This window comes from Heteronotia binoei, chromosome 6, assembly GCF_032191835.1.
Source record: "Heteronotia binoei isolate CCM8104 ecotype False Entrance Well chromosome 6, APGP_CSIRO_Hbin_v1, whole genome shotgun sequence".
In the NCBI taxonomy this organism is placed as follows: domain Eukaryota; kingdom Metazoa; phylum Chordata; class Lepidosauria; order Squamata; family Gekkonidae; genus Heteronotia; species Heteronotia binoei.
In genome coordinates this window covers 9,589,277-9,615,990 of record NC_083228.1, presented here as the reverse complement: position 1 = coordinate 9,615,990, position 26,714 = coordinate 9,589,277, and the positions used below count along the sequence as shown (strand labels likewise).

At 48.7% G+C, this 26,714-nt stretch overlaps 1 protein-coding gene across 1 annotated transcript in view; it reads left to right on the top strand.

Moving 5' to 3' along the window:
* RASGEF1A (RasGEF domain family member 1A) overlaps positions 1–26,714 on the top strand; it is a 157,562-nt gene that overhangs the window by 78,006 nt on the left and 52,842 nt on the right. Inside the window, 1 exon segment of the mRNA XM_060241033.1 lies at positions 17,708–17,887. Coding sequence (XP_060097016.1) covers positions 17,708–17,887 — 180 coding nt within the window.

Genomic DNA, 26,714 nt, shown 5'->3' with positions numbered 1-26,714 from the left:
AAATGCATTTTACTGGAATATTTTTTGTAAAACTTTCATAAGATAATATGGCATGGACTTGTCATGTTGCTTAAATTCAGGAGACAAAACCAAAGGCACCTCATGGTTTTGACCCACTGATTTTGATATACTTGAAGAACTGTACATGCCATAGCATGTAGCATGGTTCTCCACTCATGTATCTCAAAGTAGGGTTGCCAACCTCCAGCTGATGTCTGAAGGTCTCTTGGAGGGGATTGGATAAACACATGGAGCAGAAGTCCATCAGTGGCTATTAGCCACAGCGTATTGATGGAATTATCTGCCTGGGGCAGTGATGCTCTGTAGTCTTGGTGCTTGGGGAGGCACAGTGGAAGGGTTTCTAAGTGTCCTGGCCCCACTGATGAACCTCCTGTTGACACTTGGGGGTTTTTGGCCACTGTGTGACACGGAGTGTTGGACTGGATGGGCCATTGGTCTGATCTAACATGGCTTCTCTTATGTTCTTATGTCTGGGGCAGTGATGCTCTGTATTCTTGGTGTTTGGGAGGGTAACAGTGTGAGGACTTCTAGTGTCCTGTCTCCACTGATGGACCTCCTGATGGCGCCTGGTGTTTTTGGCCACTGTGTGACACAGAGTATTGGATTGGATGGGCCATTGGACTGATCCAACATGGCTTCTCTTATGTGCTTATGTCTGGGGCAGTAATGCTCTGTATTTTTGGTGTTTCGGGCGGGGGGGCAGTGGGAAGTGCCCTGGCCCCACTGATGAACCTCCTGATGGCGCCTGTGTTTTTCTGGCCCCTGTGTGACACAGAGTGTTGGACTGGATGGGCCATTGGCCTGATCCAACATGGCTTCTCTTATATTCTTATGGAGTTGTAATTCATCTCCAGACTCCAGGGATCAGTTTAACCTGCAGAAACCGGCAGCTTCAGATGGTAGATGCTATGACACAACGCCCCTGATAGCCTCCCTGCCTTCCCTAAACATGTCCCACTCTAGTCTCCATATCTAGAACTGGCAACCCTATTCAATAGATTCATAAACCCATAGCATTGGAAGGACCTCGAGGGTCATCTAGTCCAGGAAAAGGAAAGGAAAGGTCCCCTGTGCAAGCACCAGTTGTTTCCGACTCTGGGGTGACGTTGACCGTTTTCACACACAGCTTACCTCACAGTCACAATCCTGTTCCCTCCGCAGCATCTGGTCGGATTTCCCACCATCTGCACCGAAGTTACAGGAAGTGCCGCAGCTTTTGCGTAGCAAACGTAAACCGCTAAAACCCAGTTTACGTTTGCTACGCAAAAGCCGCAGCACTTCCTGTAACTCCGGCACAGATGGTGGGAAATCCAACCAGACGCTGCGGAGGGAACAGGATTGTGACTGCGAGGTAAGCTGTGTGCGAAAAGGGTAGTTGCTTTCACAACGTTTTCACAGCAGACTTTTTACAGAGTGGTTTGCCATTGCCTTCCCCAGTCATCTACACTTTCCACCCAGCAAGCTGGGAAGTCATTTTACCAACCTCGGAAGGATGGAAGGCTGAGTCAACCTCGAGCCGGCTACCTGAAAACCCCGCTTCCGCTGGGGATCAAACACAGGTCGTGTGCAGAGCTTAGGACTGCAGTACTGCAGCTTTAACACTCTGCTCCAGGGGGCATCTAGTCCAACCACCTGTATAATGCAGGAAACTCACAAATACCTCTCCCCACCACACACACACGCTCGGCGACACCTGCTGCATGCCCAGAAGATGGTAAAAAAAACACCCATAATAAACTCTTCAGGATTCCTGGCAAACTGGTCTGGAGAAGATTGCTGTCTGACTCCAAAGTGGTGGTCAGCATTTTCTGGACGTGTAAGAAAGGGCCACGAGAACTAAGCATCGATGCAACCCTTCCTACACCATAAATCAACAGTGATTATTTGAGGGGCAGGAGGTCAAATAAAAAACAAAATTCAACCTTTAAAAAGAATATGTTTGAACATATGAAGCTGCCTTCTACTGAATCAGACCCTCGGCCCATCAAAGTCAATATTGTCTGCTCAGACTGGCACCGGCTCTCCAGGGTCTCAAGCTGAGGTTTTTCACGCCTACTTCCCTGGACCCTTTTGAGTTGGAGATACCGGGGATTGAACCTGGGACCTTCTACTTACCAAGCAGATGCTCTGCCACTGAGCCACCATTCCTCTCCTTAGACATATGAACATATGAAGCCACCTTATACTGAATCAGACCTTTGGTCCATCAAAGTCAGTATTGTCTACTCAGACTGGCAGCGGCTCTCCAGGGTCTTAAGCTGAGGTTTTTCACGCCTACTTGCCTGGACCCTTTTTAGTTGTAGATGTCGGGGATTGAACCTGGGACCTTCTGCTTACCAAGCAGATGCTCTACCACTGAGCCACCGTCCTCTTATATGATGGAAAAGATAACGTAATCAGCAGTCAGGCAAATTCGTATCTTGATTTTTATTTGGATTATTGTCTGTATTTTGGTTTCATCTTCCCATCTCTGGTTTAAAAGTAAAGGTAGTCCCGTGTGCAAGCACTGAGTCATTACCAACCCATAGGTAGATGTCACATCATGACGTTTTCTTGGGCGCCTACAAGTCAGCAAACTAGCCTGCAACTTCAGAACTTTTTGAGGATTAAATCCCACTGAATACAATTGAATTTAAAGTAGGTCAGTTTAGGATTCCTCCTGTATTCTCACACACAATTTCTAGGGAAATCATGTGGGAAAAAATAATAATTATAACTTGGAATCAGCTAAGCTTGCCTAATGTTATGTTGCTAATGACTTCTATTCTTTGTAATTAATTTTAAGAAATGATTTTAAGAAATGATTAATCTTTAGAAATGGGATTTTTTCTCCAAAGGAAAAATAAAGCACCAAACATCTCTGGTTCATGCTGATGAATAGAGACTGAGTTTGGTTTACGTTCGCTATTACGTTTTTGCAGTGTTAATCATCTCTTCCTTTTGCAGAAAGTGTTCTTGTGGCTTTTATTAAGTACTTAGAAATTGTAATTGTCTTCAAAAACCGAGTACATTAAAATAAACATTTCTAGAAATTGCTCTTTGAGATTAATGGTCTCGGCCATCATACCTAAAGAAAGTCTACTGTGAATGCCCATTGAAAGGAATGAGACTTGAACAGGAAGTCAGTAGGGATGCCAACTTCCAGGTGGGACCTGGAGATCTCTTGGAATTACCGCTCATCTCCAGACTATAAAAATCAGTTCCCCTGGAGAAAATGGATGCTTTAGAGGGTGGACTTTCTGGCATTGTACCCAAGGCTTCTTTTGTAGAAAAAGCCCAGCAGGAACTCATTTGCATATTAGACCACAACCCCTGATGTCACCATTGTTTTGAATAGGGCTTTTTGTAGAAAAATCCCAGCCGGAACTCAATTGCATATTAAAGTTAGGGTTAGGCCATACTTCTGACCCCAAGTCAGCCATAACTGCATTCCTGTGCGTTCCTGTTAAAAAAAAAAACCCTGATTGTACCCACACTGAGGGAGGGCCCTGTCCTCCTCAGGCTCCATCCCCAAATCTCCAGGAGTTTCCCAAACTGGATCTGGCAACCCTACCTCCGCGACCCCCAGCAGTGGAATTCTAGCAGAAACTCCTTTGCATATTAGGCCACACACCCCTGATGTAGCCAATCCTCCAAGAGCTTGCAAGGCTCTTTTTTGTAAGCTCTTGAGGGATTGGCTACATCAGGAGGGTGTGGCCTAATATGCAAAGAAGCTCCTGCTAGAATTCCACCCCTGGCCACCCCCCACGAGTGGCCAGTTGGGACCAGGCAAACCTATAACAGAAGAGAGTTTTCAGGATGGCCCACTTCCAGTTGTTAGAATTGGCGTTCTAAACTCCCTAAACTTATTCCTGAATAAACTCCTAAAGGACTGGGCTTCACATTCCACTGAAGAAATGCTGGCACTGAACTTAAGTGAATCACGCTTAAGTCCCATTGATTTCACTGGAGCTTAGCAGCCACGGATGAACTTCTGCATGGCATCCTATCTGTACTCGGAGAGTCTCTACTTCGTTCTCCCACAACCGCCATATGAATGATCTTCTGGCTATTTCAACATTGCGCTGAGCAGGAGGGTTTGTGGGGAGGGATCTCATTTACCTGGGGAGGATGTTTCAAAATCATGGGGCTGCCATTAAAACGGCCCTCTTCCATGTATCCACCAGATGAGCTTCTGTGATTGGTGGGTCGGGAGAGCCATTCCCTGTGATCTTAATTCCTGGGTGGGAGAAGATGGTCCCTCAGTACATGTTGTGTATGCGGACCAAAGTGAAGACTACTATGTGTTCCTGCCTGGCTTATTAAAGCCTTAAGGACTGTGTGTTCAACATTCAACAGCCAGTTTCCTTATCACTACCCTTCCAGGAAGCCCCACCAAACAATGGGCACATCTACAAACCAATTGCCCTTTCATCATACCCCCTCCAGCCTAGAAATAGCAGCTCTCCAGCAGCCCTGGCCCCACTCAATGCACAGCAGCCAAGAAGGTCTGAGCGCCTGCTCCGGCTGCAACGCCACTGAGGATGTTCTCCGCAGCTGAGAACAAAACGTCTGGAAGGAAAACTTTCTCCAGTAGAACACGGCACTTGATCCCGAAAGATTCTACAAACCCTAATGATGTTACCAGCCGTGAAAACCTGAAATCTTTGATACCTTAAGGACTGTGCTTGGGGACTCAGGAACAATGGGCAGCAGGATCCAAATGTCTGTTGCCCTGCTCCAATCACGAGCCCCTGGACAGTTTGAATGGTCCAATGGCAAGCTATCACGGGAGCCTTGAAGGGTATATAAGTTGGCCCCATTCTCCAGTATTGGAGTGCAGCCCTATACTATACTGCGCTGAAATAAAGAGCAACGATCACCACCGCCTCGCCTCTTCCTTGCGTCGAACCCACTATATTATAGTACAGGAGTAGAAGAATTCTTCAGTGAACAGTGACTTAAAAAAAATATTTCATGCCTTGCCGTGAATTTCGTTAGCCTTTGAGGTGCTTCTCAACTCTTGCTCTCTTCTACTGCTACAGACGGACTAACACGGCCGCCCTGTCTTAATCTGTCCTTAGTGCATAAGACAGAGATGGGAAGAGGAGCAAGAAAAGCCAATAAAATGAAGCATCATAGAATCTTAGAGTTGGACCTCCAGGGTCATCTAGTCCAATGCAGGGTCATCTAGTCTTGCACAATGCAGGAAACTCACAAACACCTCCCCCTAAATTCACAGGATCTTCATCGCTGTCAGATGGCCATCGAGCCTCTGTTGAAAAACCTCCAAGGAAGGAGAGCCCACCATCTCCCCAGGAAGCCTGTTCCACTGAAGAATCGCTCTTACGGTCAGGAAGTTCTTCCTAATGTCGAGCCAGAAACTCTTTTGGGGATGCTTGCTTTCAGCTGAGCATGAAACACAGCTTCAGTTATCAGAACAGGGACACCTTTTCCTTCCACAACGGTATTGCGTTGAAATGCCACGGAGGCAATGTAGTGGTAGTTTGCATTCTATTCACAGAGGATCTGTCCCTTCCCTTACTTAAATTGTAAGCTCCTTGGAGGCGAGGAACTGGTCCAGGGTTTGCTCTCCAGAAGCTTCACACATGCCACAAGCTCTGATGGCGTTGGACAAATAGATCACCCACGTGGGGAAAAGTCACCAGCCACAAAGTCACTCTGCGGTTTCGCGTGCATGCCAAAGACACTGTTTTCAAGCTGGGCTCTGAGAAACAGCTTCAGTCAGCCATCTGTTTCCAGCAACAAGGAACCAGTTGGGAGCAACAAGGTCAGTTTCATGGAAAGGGGATGGGTCACTCTGGGATATTGTTGTTGTTTCTATTAAGGAAATATTCCCCCCCGCCAACACCCCTGGCACGCTCTGTTCTTTGCAAGCAAGACCATTTTGAAGACTTAGTCATCACTGCTTCCCTGGGCTTCAAGGAAGAAAGAAGAGGGGGGTGGGAAACTGAGTGTCCCCTGCGCCTCTAACCTGTGGCAGCGCTTTCTTGCAAAGGAAAAGCAAGCGGGTGGGCTCTTCCTGCTTAAAGCTGGCACACCCCGCGCACAAAAGGCGGCGGCTGCGAACTTCCCCAAATGCTCCTTTTGAAACCAGACGAGCTCTCTCTCAGCCAACGGGCGCTCGAGCCAGGGACTGACGTCACAGCCAGTCTGGGAAGCTCCCAGCCTCGCTGGGGCTTTTTTTTTTTTCTTGCTCCGATGAACCGGAGTTGTTTGTTTAGATCCGAGCTGGCGGGAAAAGGAGCTGCAGCCCGAGCGAGCTTCTCTCTCTCTCCTCTCAAGCGGCAATGCCCGGCTAGGAAGGGGAGCCCTTCTCCGAAGCTGCCGGGAACCCCGCGCCACCGCCACCCCCAGCTTATGTACATCCTCCAGAAAACAATGAGGGTAAGGAAAAGTCCTCTGTTCTGTCTGTCTGCTAGAATCGGTTAGGGACGTTTTTGTTGCCTTGTGCTTCCAAGGGAGACAGAGTAAACTCGCAGCGCTTCTCTGCTGTGATATAGCCGCAGCCCTGGCTTTGGGTAGCACTCTTCTAGTGTGATGTAGCTGGAGCCCTGGCTTCGGGTGGCGCTTCTCTGGTGTGGTATAGCTGGAGCCCTGGCTTCAGGTGGCGCTTCTCTGGAGTGACATAGCTGGAGCCCCGGCTTCAGGTGGCGCTTCTCTGGAGTGATATAGCTGGAACCCTGGCTTCGGGTGGCGCTTCTCTGGTGTGATATAGCTAGAGTCCTGGCTTCGGTTGGCGCTTCTCTTGAGTGATATAGCTGGAACCCTGGCTTCGGGTGGCGCTTCTCTGGTGTGCTATAGCTGGAGTCCTGGCTTCGGTTGGCGCTTCTCTGGAGTGATATAGCTGGAACCCTGGCTTCGGGTGGCGCTTCTCTGGTGTGCTATAGCTGGAGTCCTGGTTTCGGGTGGCGCTTCTCTGGTGTGATATAGCTGGAGTCCTGGCTTCGGGTGGCACTTCTCTGGTGTGATATAGCTGGAACCCCCGGCTTCAGGTGGCGCTTCTCTGATGTTATATAGCCACGTCTCAGGTTAATGCGAGGTTTAAGAACCTGGGCTGGCTTGCAGATATAGATCGACGCTTCCATTCTGTTGCGGGGAAACGATGGTTGGCATTGAGAGCTGGCAGAGTGCTTCTTCGTTCTGTCAAAATAAATTCTTTTGCAGGGGTAACAGGAGCTTTTAAATCCCCTCCCCTCTGTTTTTATACAGATTTTTCTTAAGGGACCCATATAATAATGCAGTTTGTTGGATTTAGCAGTCGGCTGCAGGGGGAGAAATATAATCAGAGCGGCTTCAGGAGGGTACATGAGCTGGTGTGTGTGTGTGTGGGGGGGGGTTATCTCGAATTTGTTGCTCTCTCAAAATAAGATATCAGCCCTTTGCATTTTCTTCTGCAGCATTCCAGCTTTTGCTAGGAGACAGACGGAATAAGCCCTGGAGATTTTCAGCCTTGACCCCGGAAAAGCTGGGGCCGATTTTTAAAGAACCCACTCTTGGTAGACTAAGGCAAAAAAAGGAGAAAAAAACACCTTTGGGCAAGTGACACAGTGGAGGCACCGTGGCAGGTCCTAGGTAACTTCCAATAAAATCATGGCACCTGTAGAGAGGTCATTGAAAACTGAGCTCTCTCCAACCAACGGAGTGAAATAGTTATGTCATATTATGCGTTTGTACAGGGGAGAGGGGAGAAGAGCCATGGAACTGGGACATTTTGGGGTAAGGCTCGGTCCTGCCCTCCTCACTCATTCTGATCTCCCCCCCAGGCGCTACTTAAAGAGGGCAAGCTTTAAGGGTTTGGGGTTTTTTGCTCATGCTACTCTGCAAAGTGCCCACCCCAGTGGTTTTGAAGCCACAAGCGCAACAGCTGTATTAGTGAGAGACCGGGAAAATTCCCGTTCAAATCTCCATCTGACCACAACGCCAGTTGGGCAGGTTTGGGCATGGCATTGTCGGTAGTAAGGATTATTGCTATATGGGATGAACTTTGTATACACTTTCCTGAGTTGCTCAAGGAAAGGCAAGACAGACATAAATACAGGAAGCTGAAGAGAAATGTTGAAGGGATACGCACAGGTACCGGATCACAGCAGATGTTAATCATTCTTCTCGCTGGTGACTTTACAGGGGGATTTTTTTTCCCCCTGGACATAAAGAGATCTGACCAACTTTGGCAAAGGAGAAAATGGTTTTCATTGCCGAGTTCCTAATGGTGGTGGCGGGGAAACCCTGATCACACAGAGGTTGATCTTCGCCGTAGAGTGCAAACGCAGGACACAGGGGGACTGTACGGACAATTCACACTGAGTCATGTGACTGCAAGAATATTTTGTTCCCATTATATTAGCAGTCGGCAGTCTGTTGTACGGCACTCGGACCTTGAACCTAACTGCTCACCCCCTTGTCCTGGCTTGCTGGGACAAGATTTTGTTTTCGACACTTCCATCCGCAGAAAAAGCAAATAATAAGTACAGGGAATGTTTAAAAAGCAATGGTTAGAGTTCTAGCAAGTGCTCTAGCTGCCCTAATAGCCCAACCTAGTCTGATCTCATCAGAGTTGGAAAGCTAAGGAGGGTCAGTCATGGCCAGGACTTGGACAGGAGACCTGCGGTTGCTGTGCAGAAGCAAGCAATAGCCAACCATCTCTGCTCCCCTCTTGCTTGAAACCTCTTGAAGGGTCACCCTAAGTCAGTTGATGGCAATTAATTTAAGAAGCCTGGATAGGCCTGACTAGTCCAATGCCCAACATCAGATGTCTTTGCTTGAAGAAGAAGAAGATATTGGATTTATATCCCGCCCTCCACTCTGAAGAGTCTCAAACCGGCTCACAATCTCCTTTACCTTCCTCCCCCACAACAGACACCCTGTGAGGTGGGTGGGGCTGGAGAGGGCTCTCACAGCAGCTGCCCTTTCAAGGACAACCTCTGCCAGAGCTATGGCTGACCCAAGGCCATGCTAGCTGGTGCAAGCAGAGGAAGAAGAAGAAGATATTGGATTTATATCCCGCCCTCCACTCTGAAGAGTCTCAGAGCGGCTCACAATCTCCTTTACCTTCCTCCCCCACAACAGACACCCTGTGGGGTGGGTGGGGCTGGAGAGGGCTCTCACAGCAGCTGCCTTTTCAAGGACAACCTCTGCCAGAGCTATGGCTGACCCAAGGCCATGCCAGCAGGTGCAAGTGGAGGAGCGGGGAATTGAACCCGGTTCTCCAAGATAAGAGTCCGCACACTTAACCACTGCACCAAACTGGCTCTCCTAGAGAACAGCTGTCAGTCTGAGTAGACAATACATACTTTGGTGGACCAATGGGCTGATTCAGTATAAGGCAGCTTCATGTGTTGGCCACATTTAGGACTTGGATGGGAGGCCACTAAGGAAGACTGGAGTTGCTATGCAGAAGAAGGGAATGGCCCATCACCTCTTGCCTCGAAGACCCTAAGGAGTCGCTGTGAGTCTGTTGCAACTCGATGGCCCACATTATTCAACAACTACTCTGTTGGATCCAAACCAAGGTCCTTCCAGTCTGCCATTTTCTCTCCAACAGCCTTCCCACTGGTTGCACCTGGGCAAGAGAGCCAGTGAGGTGCACTGGTCAAGTAGGATCTGGGAGAGCCAGAATCGAATCCCCACTCATGCCATGGGAGCTCCCCTTTGGACAGTCACGCTCGCTCAGCCTAACCTTCCTTGCAGGGTTGCGCTGAGGATAAAATGGAGAGGAGAATGCTGGGAAGAAAGGTGGAGTAAAAAGTAAATTAAAATTTAAAAAATAAATAAATAGGACCTGGAATTCGGAGATATGCTGCCTCTAAACATGGAGGTGGCAGTTAAAATGGCTACAGCCAGGCCTCATTTTGGGCAGGAGCTCACAGGAGCTGAGCTCCAGAACTTCTAAATTTTATTGTGCTCTTTCTCCCCCCCCCCCCCCCGCTCCAAATAATTGCTTCTGGGCTCCATTGTTCAAACTCCATGTGAGAAATTTGCTGAACTCCAAGAGCTGACAGACTTTCTAATATTTCCCACACACACACACACACATACACACACACAAACAATGGGAAAATAACCAAAACATACAAAGCAGACAGATGGGAATCTTTCTCATGCCACTGTGGCCACAGAGGAAAAAGTAATTTGAAAAGTATGATGGGAGCAAGGTTTTCTGATGACAATTCTAATTCAAGGACCATTTTAAGACAGATGCTGAGCTGATCTAATTTAGAACACCTGTCAGTGATGTCAGGGGTGTGTGGCATATGCAAAGGAGTTGTGCCAATGAGCTCGGGCACCTCTTTTTCTGTGAAAGGACCCCTGGCTACAGCCATTCATAGACCCGCGGTCTAAGTTGTCTCACTGACTGGCCCTCACCGCACCGCGTGGCAGTGAATCTCATACGTGAAGCCGCTCAGTGCGCAAAGCCGTACGTTCATCCGTTCTGAACCTGCTTCCAAGACTGACGCTAAGTTGTGGTGTAAGAAAAGGAGAGAGAAACGGATCATTTCCCCCTTCTGCAGTTTGGAGAATGCATCTAGATGAGCAGCTGGGTGGTATGCACTGTCCGTTTGTGGCTCTTTAAAAACCACCCCGCCACCTACCTTAAAAGGAAGAAACAGAGAGAACTTGCATAAGAGAAAAGAGCCAGGTCTCTCTGTCTCTCCCTCCCCTCCCAAAGGCACGGCCCCTTTGTCAAGATGTCATGCGAGCTCCCCAAGTGATACCTTGTGACTGCACATGGGTGAAATTCCACGGGGCATCACAAAGGAAGCCCTATTTTTTGTTGTTGTTTTGCACGGAATGGGCCGTGTTTCATTTCTCAATTACCCACCAATTAGGCGCTGTACATTTTGTTTCCTCTCCCCATTCAAGATGAGTCACTTCAAAACGCTGGGGGGTGCGGAACGACAGTGGGCCGGAACTGTGGGAGGGGAGGCTGCTGTTTACTATTAAGGGCATTCCACGTTCTGGCTTGGAAACAGCTGGGGCAGGATGTATTTAGGATCTTGGAAGAGCTATTTAATGGGCAAGTTAACTGGTATGGAAGGGTCTGCTGGGGGCCGGGCTCAAGCAAGCTTTCCGAATGTCGCCGTAAATGCTAAGGATGATTTTGTAAGAGCTTTCCTTAAAAGGGAACTTAACATTTTGGCTCTTGTTTTATATAGCAAGAGCCCCGTGGCGCAGAGTGGTAAAGCTGCAGTACTGCAGTCGGAGCCCTCTGCTCATGACCGGAAGTCAATCCCAGCGGAAGCTGGTTCAGGTAGCCGGCTCCAAGTTGACTCAGCCTTCCAAGGTTGGTCAAATGAGTCCCCAGCTTGCTGGGTGGGGGGAATGTAAAAAGACTGGGGAAGGCAATGGCAAACCACCCTGCAAAAAGTCTGCCGTGAAAACCCTGTGAAAGCGACGTCACCCCAGAGTCGGAAACGACTGGGGCTTGCACAGGGGACCTTTCCTTTACCTTTTACTTTTATATAGCAAAATCACTGCAATTGGCAGGAAGAATAGAAAGAAACAGAGCAGGCTTGGGCATACAGCTTAGTCTTGCCCATAGGGTTGCCAATCCTCAGGTGAGGGCAGGGGATCCCCCAGTTTGGAGGCTCTCCCCCAGCCTCAGGGTTATCAGAAAGGGTAGTGTCTGTTGGGCACTCGATTATACCCTGTGGAGACCAATTCCTATAGGGTATAATGGAGAACTGATCCGTGTGGGCTGTTTTGGGGGGCTCTAGGGGGCTGTTTTTTTGAAATAGAGGCACCAAATTTTCAGCATAGCATCTGGTGTCTCTGCATAAAACAGGCCCCAAGTATCATAAAGACCGGACCAGGGGGTCCAATTCTATGAGCTCAAAGAGAAGTGGCATTTAAAAGGTGCACGAATGGAAGGCATTTAAAAGGAGGAAGGAGAGAAGTTATTTAACGGAGGGAAGACATTTAAAAGGTCAAGTCGAGTTAAGTTAGCCTTTATTGGCATAAAATATATAGAGAGATACATATATCAGAGCAAATTGGTTAAAAAGAAGATAAAATGGAACGATTGCATACATATACATCAGGAAAAGCATAAACATAAACTATTTCTATGAGATCCTCTGGCGTGCCTTTAAAACAGAATAAAGAAACTTAGCCACTTCCTCAGTGACACTAGATGAAGTATCGTTCAAAAGATTATAGACCTTAAGTGCATCAGATCAATCAACCATGCTAATTAAAAGAGGATGCAAATACTTGTGACGAAGAGCTGTATACAAACTACAATACAGAAGAATATGAGTAACTGACTCCACACATTTTTGCTTACAGAGACAGTCTCTGACTGAGTAGGCTGTCTTGTTAAATCTGCCATAAAGAATGGCGGAGGGCATGGCGTTGCATCTGGCAAGGGAAAAAGCTCTACGCTGCTGTGGCATCTGCAAGAGGGATAGATATGAGGCCATTTCCCCAGTACTGAGAGATCTCAAAACTAAGTGGGGAACAAGTTTTCTTAGCCAGACTGTACAGGTCTTGGCGCTCAGTATCTAGCAACCTGTTTTTAATTTGTTGGACTGCGGTGGTGAAGGACGGCATGGACAACAGTTCTAGGGATAAACCCATTGCTTTGATTTTTCTCTCAATACGTGCTGACCAATTTGACAAATTAAATTCAGAGAGCATTTGAGAGATATAGTTCCCCGGTTCAGAGTTGTAGTGCAAGTGTAGCCAGAATTTGAAGGTCATGAGCCATGCACTAGTAACCATTAAAGACATGCCCGTTTCTAAGCAGATAACTGCATACGGGACACATTTTGGCATGCCCAGAATTTTACGCAAGAATTTGGATTGGACACGTTCGATAGCACATTCATAAGATCCAATCCAGATTGGGATGCCATACAGAAGTTGTGAAATCACTCTGGCTTTGAATATTTTTATGGCAGCTGGCACAAATTGGTTACCTCTGCCATAAAAAAAAAGTGAGCTATGGCAGATGCACTGATGTTAGCTGTCTTTACTGAATTCTTGCGATGGGTAGGCCAAGTCACATTATATTGAAAATAAACACCTAAGTATTTAAAATAGTTGACTTGCTCTATCTCTTTACCATCAGTAACCCATTTGTAAAGTCTCCACTTTTTTGAGAAAACTAAGATTTTGGACTTCTCATAATTGAGCCGGAGCTTATTACTAGTAAAATACAGAACACAACGGGACAACAGATGTCTTAAGCCCGCTCTAGAGCAGGACAACAGCACAGGTCCCTTTAAACGTGATGGCCAGAACTCCCTTCGGAATTCAATTGTGCTTGTCACACCCTTGCTCCTGGCTCCAGATATTTCTTGATTCGGACCTGGCAACCCTAGCCCAGAAGGGGACTGGATTCCCGCCTCAAGGGCTGTCCCAATTTGAGCCACCCAAGCAACCAGGGATGCCAACCTCGAGGTGGCACCTGGAGATCTCCCACTATTACAGTTGATCTCCAGGTGGCCAAGATCAGCTCCCCTGGAAAAAATGGCTGCTTGGAAGGGGGGACTCTGTGGCATTGGACCACGCTGAGGTTCCTTCCCAGGCTCCACCCCCAAATCTCCAGGTATTGCCCAACCCAGAGCTGGCAACCTGGGGGGGGGGGCAACACACTGAGAAGAGTGTGGAATTCTCAGGGCTTTTTTGTGTAGCAGGAGCTCCTTTGCCTATTAGGCCACACACCCCTGAGGCAGCTACTCCTCCTGGAGCTGACAGGGCTCTTAGTCCAGGGCCTACTGTAAGCTCCAGGAGGATTGGCTACCTCAGGGGTGGGTGGCCTAATAGGCAAAGGAGTTCCTGTTATTAAAAAAAAGAAGATAGAAGAAGAAGATATTGGATATATATCTCGCCCTCCACTCCGAAGAGTCTCAGAGCGGCTCACAATCTCCTTTACCTTCCTCCCCCACAACAGACACCCTGTGAAGTGGGTGGGGCTAAAAGAGCTCTTACAGCAGCTGCCCTTTCAAGGACAACCTCTGCCAGGGCTATGGCTAACCCAAGGCCATTCCAGCAGGTGCAAGTGGAGGAGTGGGGAATCAAACCCGGTTCTCCCAGAAAAGAGTCCGCGCACTTAACCACTACACCAAACTGGCTCTCAAAGCCCTGGGCATTCCTACATCCATGATACCAAACATTTTAATAGCCTCATAGAGGGTTGACACAAGTGATCCAACAATGTTATTTGCCAACAGAAGTTGTAGTTAGGGCCACGGCGGCCATGAAGGAAGAGAACTCGTGTCACCTCAGCGGGCTGGTGCTTCCTTTCAGCAGCCAATCTTCCTCGTACGCAGCTTGATAACCTTCAGTGCTCAAAGTAGTAAACAAGATCTGCTGAGAAACCGTACGGAGGGGACCCGACACCTCATCTCTCTGACATTCATGTTTAGCCATCACTGGGATTGAAGCAACTCATAGCGACTCATTTGTCATCGCCCACCATGCAAATTTGCTTTGAGGTGGCACGTATTTGCAGTCATCCACTTGACACATACCGGCGTTTGATGGCTGGAGGAGGGGGAGAGAACGGGCCCCATTTACAGGGTCAAGAGCCCCGTACAGTGCTCTTCCATGAGACGAAGCAGGAAGAGAACACGCACACAAAAATGATGCCAGGTTGTGTTTACACTCACCGTGACAGAAACACCGCTTAAGCGGTAAGATGAGCAGGCAGCCTGGCTCACGTGGCATTCTTTGGTTCTAATCTGTCTCCCGTTGCCCGTGCCCAGAGAGAATTTGCCAGACTCGGTCTCCTGCTCTCTTCGCCCAACTGTCATTTCTCCCCGTGAGCCTTCGCTGGTGTTGATGTTGTCACCCTAGCAACGGGGGGCTCTCGGTGTTCCAGAAGCCAACCGTCTCAACAGAAGGCCCTCTCTGAGGCAGATGGCATGCCAGGCCCGCCACAGACGCATCTTCAGCTAGTTCTAGAACCATCCATGCGTCAAAGCCCAGAACAGACAAGCTGCATTGTTGTCAAAGTGTCTGAAAAAGTGTGCCTGCAGACGAAAGCTGGTCCCCAGAATAAAATTTGATTAGTCTTAAAGGTGCCACAGGACTCAAACGTTGTTCTGCTGCTTCAGACCAACACGGCAGCCCACCAAAATTGAAGGTCTACTTCAGTCTGAGCGAAATAGAATTGGTTTCCTTTAGGGCTCTCCCATGAATGGCTCGACTGGGTCCTCTTGGAAACGCTTTCTCTCCCGTAGGGCTGCCCAGTGTCCCCTGGATGCCGAAGGGGGATTAGAGTTGCCAATCCCCAGGTGGGGGCAGGGGATCCCCCGGTTTGGAGGCCCTCCCCCCACTTCAGGGTCATCAGAAAGCGGGAGGGGGGAGGGAAATGTCTGCTGGGAACTCCATTATTCCCTATGAAGTTTGATTCCCAAATAATGAAGAATTGATCTGTGGGTATCTGGAGCTTTGGAGAGGCTGTTTTTTCAGGTAGAGGCACCAGATTTTCAGCAAAGCATCCAGTGCCTCTCCCCAAAACACCCTCCAAGTTTCAAAAAATATTGGACCAGGGGGTCCAATTCCATGAGCCCCCAAAGAAGGTGCCCCTATCCTTCATCATTTCCAATGGAGGGAAAGCATTTAAAAGGTGCTTGGTCCCTTTCAATGTGATGGCCAGCACTCCCTTTGGAGTTCAGTTATGCTTGTCACAACCATGCTCCTGGCTCCACCCCCAGAGTCACCTGGCTCCACCCCCAAAGTCTCCTGGCTCCACCCCCAAAGTCCTCAGATATCTTCCGAATTGGACTTGGCAACCCTTAGGGAGATGGAAAGCCGACATCACCAGATCCAGGTTGGGAAACTCCTGGAGGTTTGGGGGTGGAGCCTGGGGAGACCAGGGACCTCAGGGGGGTGCAGCGCCATAGAGTCCCCCCTCCAAAGCATCCATCTTCTCCAGGGGGAAGGATCTCTGTTGTTTGGAGATAAGCTGCGATTCCAAGGATCCCCAGGTCCTACCTGGAGGCTGGCATCCCTGAGTCCCACGTTACAATTGTCGCACCTCAGATCTCGCCGCTTTTTTAAAATCGGTGGGAGTGCAGAGGGGCTACTTCACATGGAGCTTTGCTGTCATTGCAGTTGACCTCTCTCCTGAGTGAGACCCCGCAGAGAGACATCGCTCCATCCACCCAGGGTTGCCAGCCTCCAAGTGGGGCCTTGAGATTGCCCAGAATTACACGATCTCTAGACTATGGCGATCCTTTCCCCTGGGGAAAATGGATTCTGCTGCATTAAACCCCTCAGAGGTCTCTCCCCTCTACAAACCTCGCCCGGCCCAAACTCCACCCCAAATCCCCAGAAACTTCCAAACCGGGAGTTGGCAACCCTACAATCCATCAGTTTAAAATGTTTTGTGGTGGCTAAAAAGGGCAAATGCAATTTTGGGCTGTATCAACAGAAGTCTAGTGTCTAGATCACGTGAAGTGATGGTATCGCTTTACTCTGCTCTGGTAAGGCCTCGCCTGGAGTATTATGTTCAGTTTTGGGCACCGCATTTTAAGGATATAGACAAGCTGGAGCAGATCCATAGGAGGGCAGCAAAGATGGTGAGGGGTCTGGAGGCCAAGTCCTACGAAGAAAGGTTGAAGGAGTTGGGCATATTTAGCCTGGAGAGGAGGCAGCTGAGAGATGATATGATCACCATCTTGAAGTACCCGAAGAGCTATCATATAGAGGATGGTGTGGAATTGTTTTCTGTGGCCCTGGAAGGTAGGGCCAGAACCAATGGGTTGAAATTAAATCAAAAGAGTTTCCGGCTCAACCTTAGGAAAAACTTCCTGACTGTTAGAACGGTTTCTCAGTGGAACAGGTTTCCTCAGGAGGTGGTGGGCTCTCCTTCCTTGGAGGTTTTTAAACAGAGGCTAGATGGCCATCTGACAGCAATGAAGATCCTGTGAATTCAGGGGTGTCAAGCCCCGATATTCCAAATAATGAATTCCCACATTATTGTGGGAATTTGTGTGAGTTTCCTGCATTGTGCAGAGCGTTGGACTAGATGACCCTGGAGGTCCCTTCCAACTCTATGATTATATGATTCTAAAAGCAAACTGTTCTGTCAAACTCTTAAATTGGCATTTAATCTGTATGCTTTAACCGAGTATTTAGCTGCCTCTGTGTGTGTGTAAGAGAGAGGGAGAGAGTGTGAGAAAGGGATTATTATTTACAGTCGTGATTTTATTTTTAAAGGGATTATTATTTACAGTTGTGATTTTATTTTTACCCTTGCATGCTGTTCTATCCACTGCAATGAAAAGAAGACAGTGAAGAAGTTTTTCGAGCACAGACAGTATATCTAAAGCTCAGATATTTCTTCCCCTAGTTACGTCGGTTGTTTCCAAACCCTTTATTTGAGGAGCAAAAGTCACCCTCCTAGCATGCAGTATAAGATGAGGAATGTGTGACTTAAAAAAAAGATACCATATCCGCTGATGGAAATTCGGGATCCAAATCACCCTCTTTTTAATGGCAATAAATAAATATGCAGTGTATTATATATACATATCTTGTATCTTGCACTTAATAGGGCTTAGCTGGGTTTTTTTAAAAAAAAACTGGGAAAGGCATTTGGTGCCATTTTGGCTGGGCCTAATAAAAGACACTCTGTGGATTGCATTTGGCTTTTGAAAGGCACAAAGAATCCTGTTTAAAAAAAGGCATTTTGAAGGACTTACGTCCATCCTCTTCTTTCCTCCTTTTGCAGGAAACTATGCCCCAGACGCCAATATTTTCCAGCATGCTCGGTTCTGGATGCAGCGGCCAAGTCCAGCCAGACACGGGAGAGAGGAGCGGCGATCCCACTTATCAAGATGGGAGTCTCGTCTCTGGATCGCTGGAGGCCTTGATTGAGCGCTTGGTGCCCACCGCAGACTACTATCCAGATGTAAGTCAATGGTTAAGAGTCTTGAACATATGAAGCTGCCTTCTACTGAATCAGACCCTCCTGGATCCCTCAAAGTCAGTCTTGTCTATTCAGACTGGCAGCGGCTCTCCAGGGTCTCCAGCTGAGGTTTTTCACGCCTACTTGCCTGGACCCTTTTTAGTTGGAGATGCCGGGGATCGAACCTGGGACCTTCTGCTTACCAAGCAGATGCTCTACCACTGAGCCACCGTCCCTCCTTGACTTATCTTTTGCCCAAGGCATCAGCAGTTGCTGTATGGTGGAACTTCACACACTTGCATTTGAGAGAAACCCTTCCTGCTTTCCTAGGGTTCCCAGCTCCAGGTGGATAAACACCTGGAGATTTGGGGGGAGAGGGGTGGAGCCTGAGAAGGATGGAGTTTGGGGGGGAGGGGCTTCAGTGGGGTACACTGCCATAGAGTCCACCTTCCTTTTTCTCCAGGGGAACTGATCTCTGTCATCTGGAGATCCCAGGGATCCCCAGCCATCACCTGGAGATTGGCAACTCTGCCTAGGCTTGCTGCCTCTGGGTGAGGCCTGGAGATCTCCTGGAATAATTTCTGGGTGAGGCCTGGAGATCTTCTGGAGATCAGTTCCCCTGGAGAAAATGGCAGCTTTGATGGGTGGATTCTGTGGCATTAGAGCCAGTCTGGTGTCGTGGTTAAGGGCGCTGACTGTAATCTGGGAGAACCGGGTTGGATTCCCCACTCCTCCACACACGCCTGCTGAGTGCCCTTGGGTCAGTCACAGTTCTTGAAAGAGCTCCTCTCTTAGCAGCAGTTCTCAGAAGAGCTCTCTCAGCCCCACCTAACCTCACAGGGTGCCTGTTGTGGAGAGGGGAAAGGAAATGAGATTGTAAACCCTGGTCATTGGCTATAACTTTGTTAGCTTATGCTGAAGGTGCTCCTACCTGGATCTGCTTGGGGGGGGGGGGAAGATACCAGTTCAAATCCCTGCTCAGTCACAAAGGAAACCTTAGGCCAGCTCACCTACTTCGCAGGGTTGTTGTGTGGATAAATAATGCAACTTTGAGCTCCTTGGAGGCAAATCATGTTAAAAGTGCGATTAAAAAAAAAAACTTAGATGGCATTGGGGGAAATGGCCGCTTTGGAAGGTGGACTCTATGGAATTTTTATCTCAGTTGACGCCCCTCCCCACCCCCCATCCTCAGACTCCACCCCCCAAGTCTCCAGGTATTTCTCAGTCTGGAGTTGGCAACCCCGGATGAAATGTTCAACCTGCAGATGTGTTGCAGCTGGATTTTGTTTTGTTTGACTAAATGCACCTTTCTGATGGCACCAAAGTGTACGCACTGAGGTGTCTAACGTTCTTTGGAGCAGGGCTTTTGGGGCACAAAAAGGCCAGCAGGAACTCATTTGCATATTAGGCCACACACCCCTGACATCGCCCTTGTTTCACATAGGGCTTTTCTGTAGAAAAAGCCCAGCAGGGACTCATTTACATGTTAGGCCACACCCCCAGACACCAGGCCAGCCAGAACTGTGTTCCTGCGCATTCCTGCTAAAAAAATAAAATCCCTGCTTTGGCATATGCCAACCCTCAGACCCCAAAGTGCTCCGTTTATGCCGTCTGTGCAATGAGCATCTAATCTCCCATCCCTTAAATTAAACAAATGTTATTTTCATCTGAGATATGTCAGAGAGTATGCACTCCGGTGCTGGGATAAAGATCGGCATTTGAGTTAAGCCCCTCGATTTGCATGCTACTCCAAGTCTTATTTAACACGGCACCTGCTAATTATGGACCGGAGGGGGGGGGGTGCGAAAAGAATTGTCTGGTAATGCGAGCGGGCACACGGTCCGTCTTGGCACAAGCCCTCATTTTAGAATGAAGTGACATCACCCTTAAAAATTTCATCCACGCCAGTCATCCCCCTCCCCCAAACAATCCGATAATACAGTCGCTGCCGCCGCTAACGTTGGAAGCGGCCGAATGTCAAAAATATGCTTGGCTTTTGTGATGCAAAGGCGAGAGAGTTCTTAGAACTCTGCCTGCCTCTCATACAAATTATGCTCCATTGTAATTGCAGTGCATTTGGGAGACAGAGAGTTCTTAAGGATTTGCAGACCTCAAAAGGTAACCCATTAGTGTGGGGCTGCTAAATCCATTTCCTTCTGTTCCTTCATGAGGCTTTTTTTTTGTAAAAAAAAATGTACATGAACACCACAGGAACAGTTTGTTCTTTCCTTCAAAATACTCAATGGGCCACATTAGCACCACCATCCAGAACGACTAGAACTAGAAGAGTTGGATTTAAACCCCGCCCTTCACTCGGAGTCTCAGAGAAGCTTACAATCTCCTTCCCTTCCCCTTCCCACAACAGACACCCTGTGAGGTGGGTGGGGCTGAAAGAGCTCTTGAGAGAACCACTCAGAGAGAACTGTGACTGGTCCCAGGTCGCTCCGGCAGGCTTTATGGAGAAAAGGCAAGGTTCCTTGGAGAATTGTAATAAGAACATAAGAGAAACCATGTTGAATCAGGCCAATGGCCCATCCAGTCAAACTCTCTGTGTCCCACAGTGGCCAAAAAAACCAGGCGCCATCAAGAGGTCCACCAGTAGAGCTAGAAGCCCTCCCACTGTGCCCCCCCCCCAGCACAAATACAGAGCATCACTGCCCCAGACATAAGAGAAGCGATGTTGGATCAAGCCAATGGCCCATCCAGTCCAACGCTCTGTGTCACACAGTGGCCAAAAACCGAGGTGCCATAAGGAGGTCCATCAGTGGGGACAGGACACTAAAAGCCCTCCCACTGTGCCCCCCCCCCAGCACCAAGAATACAGAGCATCACTGCCTCAGACATAAAGACATAAGAGAAGCCATGTTGGATCAGGCCAATGGTCCATCCAGTTCAACACTCTGTGTCACATAAGAACATAAGAGAAGCCATGTTGGATCAGGCCAATGGTCCATCCAGTTCAACACTCTGTGTCACACAGTGGCCAAAAACCCAGGTGCCATCAAGAGGTCCACCAGAGGGGCTGGAAGCCCTCCCACTGTGCCCCCCCCCCAGCACAAGAATACAGAGCATCACTGCCCCAGACAGAGAGTTCCAACAATAAGCTGTGGCTAACAGCCACTGACGGACCTCTGCTCCATATGCTTATCCATTCCCCTCTTGGAGCCGCCACCACCTCCTGTGGCAGTGAATTCCACACGTTAACCACCCTTTGGGTGAAGAAGGACTTCCTTTTATCCGTTCTAACCCGACTGCTCGGCAATTCCATTGGATGCCCACGAGTTCTTGTATTGTGAGAAAGGGAGAAAAGGACTTCTTTCTCCACCTTCTCCATCCCTATAGAAATATTGTCCTGTCTCTCTCTTCCGCCACCCCCACTCAGGCATCCCCATGCCCCCGAGCTTCAGTACCTTTTTCTGACAATCTGCCCCTCCAGCCCCCTCCCGTCCTGGCTGCGCTTGCCCCAGAGAGAAAACCAATGTTTTTTGTTTGCTCCTCTTGGCACCAAGCCTGTCTAATCGCTACTCACAACATACACACTGAACACACACACACATTTTCTTCCTGGGCAGGACATTTGTTATGGCCACAGACCAGGAGAAAGATAAAATTCCGTTCAGGTCAGTCAGACTGCGGCCAACGGGTCACAGTGTTGATTTCGCTGTGGAGAATCCTCCAGAGGAATCCCTGCACCTGCTAGAGACACTGCTGTGGAGAAACCTCTGGAGATCTGGGGGCAGAGCCTGGAAAGAGGAGTGGGAGAGCCCCCCCATCCGACACTGCCATTTTTGGAAGGAGAACTGGAGCTCAGCTGCAGTCTGGAGAATAGGGTTGCCAAGTTCCTGGGGCAGGGTACCCCCGCCCAGGAGGTTCCTAACCCGCCGGCCCGCATTGGGCCAGCAGGGGAAATCCTCCCCCAATGTCGTGTGCCGGCCGCTCTAGGAACTTCTGGGGAAACTCTGTGGTTTTCCCGGATGCTCTAGCAATTTGGGAGGGAAAACTCTGTGGTGCAATATCTACCAGAGAGTTTTCCCTCCCAAATTGCTAGAGCGTCCAGGGGAAACCATAGAGTTTTCCTGGCAACTCGTAGAGTGGCTGGCGCACGACATCGCTGGTGTGATGACGTCACAGCCGATGAAAAAATTAAAGCAGGGGTGTCAAATATGCAGCCCAGGGGCTGAATCAGGCCCTCTGAGGTCTCCTATTAGGCCCCCGAGTAACTGGCTGGCATCTGCTTCCTTCTCCCTCTCTTGTGCTTCCTTCTGCATAACAGCTTTGTTTGCAAGGCTTGCTCAGTCGCACAGGAGCTAAAGAACAAAGTCTCTATTTTCTCCGTTGGCTGAGGCTTCTGCCTTGGGGAGGAAGGAAGGAGGGAGAGCTTGCTTTGCCAGGCTCTCTCAATCACACAGCAGAGCTACTGAGCCAAGCCTCTCTTTCTTCTATAGGCTGAGGTTCCTGGTCCCCTGGAGAAGGAAGCCGCCCTGAGCCCGCCTCGGTGGGGAGGGCGGGATATAAATTGAATAAATAAAGGAAGGAGCTTAAATAAAGAAAGAGCTTCCTTTGCCCAGTTCCCTGGATCCCATGGGAGAGATACAAAGAAAGCACCTTTAAGACCAAGGAGTGCTAATGTTTTAAGCATGTTCTATTTTAAGTTTTTTTAAAAAAAAAAATCTTTAATCATGTTTGTCCGCGTTCTTTATAAAGCTTATATCTCTGCTACCTAATCTTAAATAGGTCCACATACGCCCCGGCCCGACATGACTCGGCCAGCAAGGTCTCATTTATGTCAGATCCGGCCCTCACAACAAATGAGTTTGACAGCCCTGAATTAAAGTTTCTTTCTAAGCGTCACAAGAGCTTCTCCTCTTTCCCTCGCTGTGTGGGAGCACAGAAGCAGCAAGACACCTTCACGGGGGAGAAGTTTGTTTTTATTATTATTGTAAAGTTGCGCGGAGCTCCATGCCGACTTGTTGGTCCGCAGAGGTTTGTTTAGCGCGGAGGGAAAGCTGAAGTGTTCACAAGACGGCTCTCTGGAGGCGAAGGAATGGAATGTCCTCAGCCTCCCGTCGCATTGCAAGCAAACATTTCAGCAAACATTCAAACAAAAAAAAAATGTTCCAGATTGAACAGAACTGGCTGGAGTGGGGGGGGGGGGATTCTCTTCATTCCCCAGAAGATATCACCGCATTCTTGGCCTTTAAGTAGCAGCGCTTATTTTAGTCTCTCACTCACTCTCTGCTCCCCCTCTCTGTAATGGAAGAGGTCTCTTAGCAACACATTTCAGCGCTATAGGAATCCCCCTCGTTTTCCCTTCTTTCGGTGCACCAAAACTCCATTTTTTGTGTGGCATCGACAGCTTTTCTAAGAGGTGTATAGGCATTCCCCACCCCCACCCCCGCCATATTCTTCTCAGCTATCGACAACGAAATCAATATAGAATAATTTTTGACCTGCAAATTCAACATTTCCCCCTTTTGTTTCCATATAATTTTTTTCCTGATGGGGCAGATAGTAAATACGGGTGGTCTGGGAAAAGACGCCTCAAGGCGGGTGAGAGAGAAAGAGAAAGAAATCTTTTTGCAGGGTTGCTGGACTCCAGGTGGGGCCTGGAGATCTCCCCAAATTACGGCTGATCTCCAGGCCATGGAAATCAGTTCCCCCAGAGAAAATGGCTGCTTGGGAGGGTGGACTTTATGGAACAGTACCCCACGGAGGTCCCTACCCTCCCCAAACCCTGCCCTCCTTGGGATGCCAGCCTCCAGATGGGACCTGGAGATCCCCTGAACTTATAGCTCATCTTCAGACTACAGAGATCAGTTCCCCTGAAGAAAATGACTGCTTTGGAAGGTTGCCTTGTACCCTACAGAGGTCTCCGTCCTCCCCAGGCTCCATCCTCAAATCTCCAGGAATTTCCCAACCTGGATCTGGCAACCCGACCCCCATACCCCATGGATGACCGGGGGGAGGGCGGGACTTGGCAATCCTATGCTCCCCAAGTAGGGTTGCCAAGTCCAATTCAAGAAATATCTGGGGACTTTGGGGGTGGAGCCAGGAGACATTAAGGGTGGAGCCCAGATCAAGGCTGTGACAAGCGTAATTGATCTCCAAAGGGAGTTCTGGCCATCACATTTAAAGGGACCGCACACCTTTTAAAATGCTGCCTTCCATAGGAAATAATGAAGGATAAGGGCCCCTTCTTTTGGGGCTCATAAAATTGGATCGCCTGGTCCAATCCTTTTGAAACTTGGGGGGTATTTCGGGGAGAGGCACTGGATACTATACTGAAACTTTGGTGCCTCTACCTCAAAACACAGTCCCCCCAGGGCCCCAGATACCGCAGATTAATTCTCCATCATTTCCTATGGGAGTAAGTCTCCATAGGGAATAATAAAGTTCTCAGCAGACATTTCCCTCCCCTCCCCCTGCTTTCTGATGCCCCTGAAGCGGGGGGAGGGCCTCCAAACCGGGGGATCCCCTGCCCCCACCTGGGGATTACAAAAATCAAAGGTACATAACCCACCATGAAAACCAGCTTCTATTATCAAATTATACAAGGTCAACAAAAACAAACACACTCATATACAAATTCCACCGTCATAAATTACAAAACAACCATAACTTTTAGTCCTTAATAGAAAGGGAAGCATTAGCACCTAAAGTCCTCCTTTTTATCCTATGGTAAAACTTCCCATCTCATTCCATGAAATCCTGGTGTAGTACTCCAGATGTTTAATGTCTGTCCATAGATGCAGCCAATAATCCAAATTTCCAAGGACAAGGTCATGCTGAACCCTTTTTTTGCGTGAGCTTCTTCAAGCTGCAGTAAGCCTCTTCAAGCTGCAATAATCCTAAATGACATAAATAATATGCAATAATACTAGGGTTGCCAAGTCCAATTCAAGAAATATCTGGGGACTTTGGGGGTGGAGCCAGGAGACATCGGGGCAGAGCCAGGAACAAGGGTGTGACAAGCATAATTGAACTCCAAGGGAGTTCTGGCCATCACATTTAAAGGGACCGCACACCTTTTTAAATGTCATCCTTCCATAGGAAATAATGAAGGACAGGGGCACCTTCTTTGGGGGCTCATAGAATTGGATTCCATGGTCCAATCGTTTTGAAACTTGGGGGATACTTTGGGGAGAGTCACTAGATACTATACTGAAAATTTGGTGCCTCTACTGCAAAAAACAGCACCCCCAGAGCCCCCGAAACCTTCAGATCAATTCCCCATTATACCCTATGAGAATCGATCTCCACATAGAGAATAATGAAGTGCTCAGCAGACTCCCCCCCCCCCCCCCATTTCTGGCAACACTGAAGGGGGACTGGCCTCTCTACTCACGAGTTGCTGCCAACTTCTTCAAAGTAACACAGACACCCCATCCCAAGAGGAAGCCTTTCAATCAGCGACTGAAGCCTCTGGAGGTAGAAACGCACATGGTCCTCTGGGGGCGGAGCTCCCCCCCCTCCGCCGGCCAGACTCCCCGAGGAGACGCCACCCAGCCGGAGAGGACACAAGGACTATGAGTCCCAGCATGCACCTCGTGAAGGGAGGCCAGCGGTGGGCGGGTCTTTGTGACCCGGAGGAAGGAAGAAGACTGAAGCCTGCGAGGGAGGGAGGCAGCCAGGGAAAGAGACACGGCGCCGTTTTTCCACCCTCACCCCCGCTTCCAGATTTTTGGAGAGCGGGGGAGGAGGCTGCTAATCCAGGGGTCTCCCAGCAGGGCGGGGGGGTTGGGAAGCCTAAATAATACAATAAAACCATGTGCACATAAGCCATAAAAACATTTTAAACCCTGAATAAAATCAACAAACCTCTTAGCAATTTCTCTTACGTATTAGGGCAAACAGCCAGCATGTTTGAAGGAACACCTACAAGGCGCTACAGTGAGTCATGCTAAATGGCTTATATGCAGCAGGTGCAACAATTCAAAATGTTCCTTAAAGCTACAGAGTACCCAGCTGCAGTAATGCTGAAAACTTATTATAACAATGTCCAAAGCACATGCCAACAATATTTTTAATAAACAGTATATTTATAAAAAAACATGCTAAATCTCAATCACTATTTCAACCACGAGGAAACATTGTCCCTAATTTAAAAATCATGCGCATTTCCTGCTGATGTAACCATCTGCTACAATCCATCCTACCTTGCAAATGCGTTGGAAATTTAAGAAGTACACAAAAACGTAAAGAGTCAGGATCACCTGGGGATTGGCAACCCTATCCCCAAGGCTTTGCCCCTAGATCTCCAGCAATTTCCCAACCTGTACCTGGCAATCCTATAAATAAAGCAGTTGACGTGCTTTTTATTTGAGGGCTGAATCACACCGGGCACCTCACCTTGTAGTCACTGTGGCTCACCATTACACAGTTTTCTAATATCCGGCCGGTCCCTTCCCACCCTTAATTTAGACCCGTGTCTGTGAGCCCTCTCCTCCGCTGCCTCCTCTAAAATGACAGCCCTGCAAATGCTTCAAGAGAACAATCATGTCCCTCAACCCCCTCCAGTTTGGTGTAGTGGTTAAGTGCGCAGGCTCTTATCTGGGAGAGCCGGGTTTGATTCCCCACTCCTCCACTTGCAGCTGCTGGAATGGCCTTGGGTCAGCCATAGTTCTCTTATCTGGGAGAGCCGGGTTTGATCCCCCACTCCTCCACTTGCACCTGCTGGAATGGCCTTGGGTCAGCCAGAGCTCTCTTATCTGGGAGAGCCGGGTTTGATTCCCCACTCCTCCACTTGCAGCTGCTGGAATGGCCTTGGGTCAGCCAGAGCTCTCTTATCTGGGAGAGCCGGGTTTGATTCCCCACTCCTCCACTTGCAGCT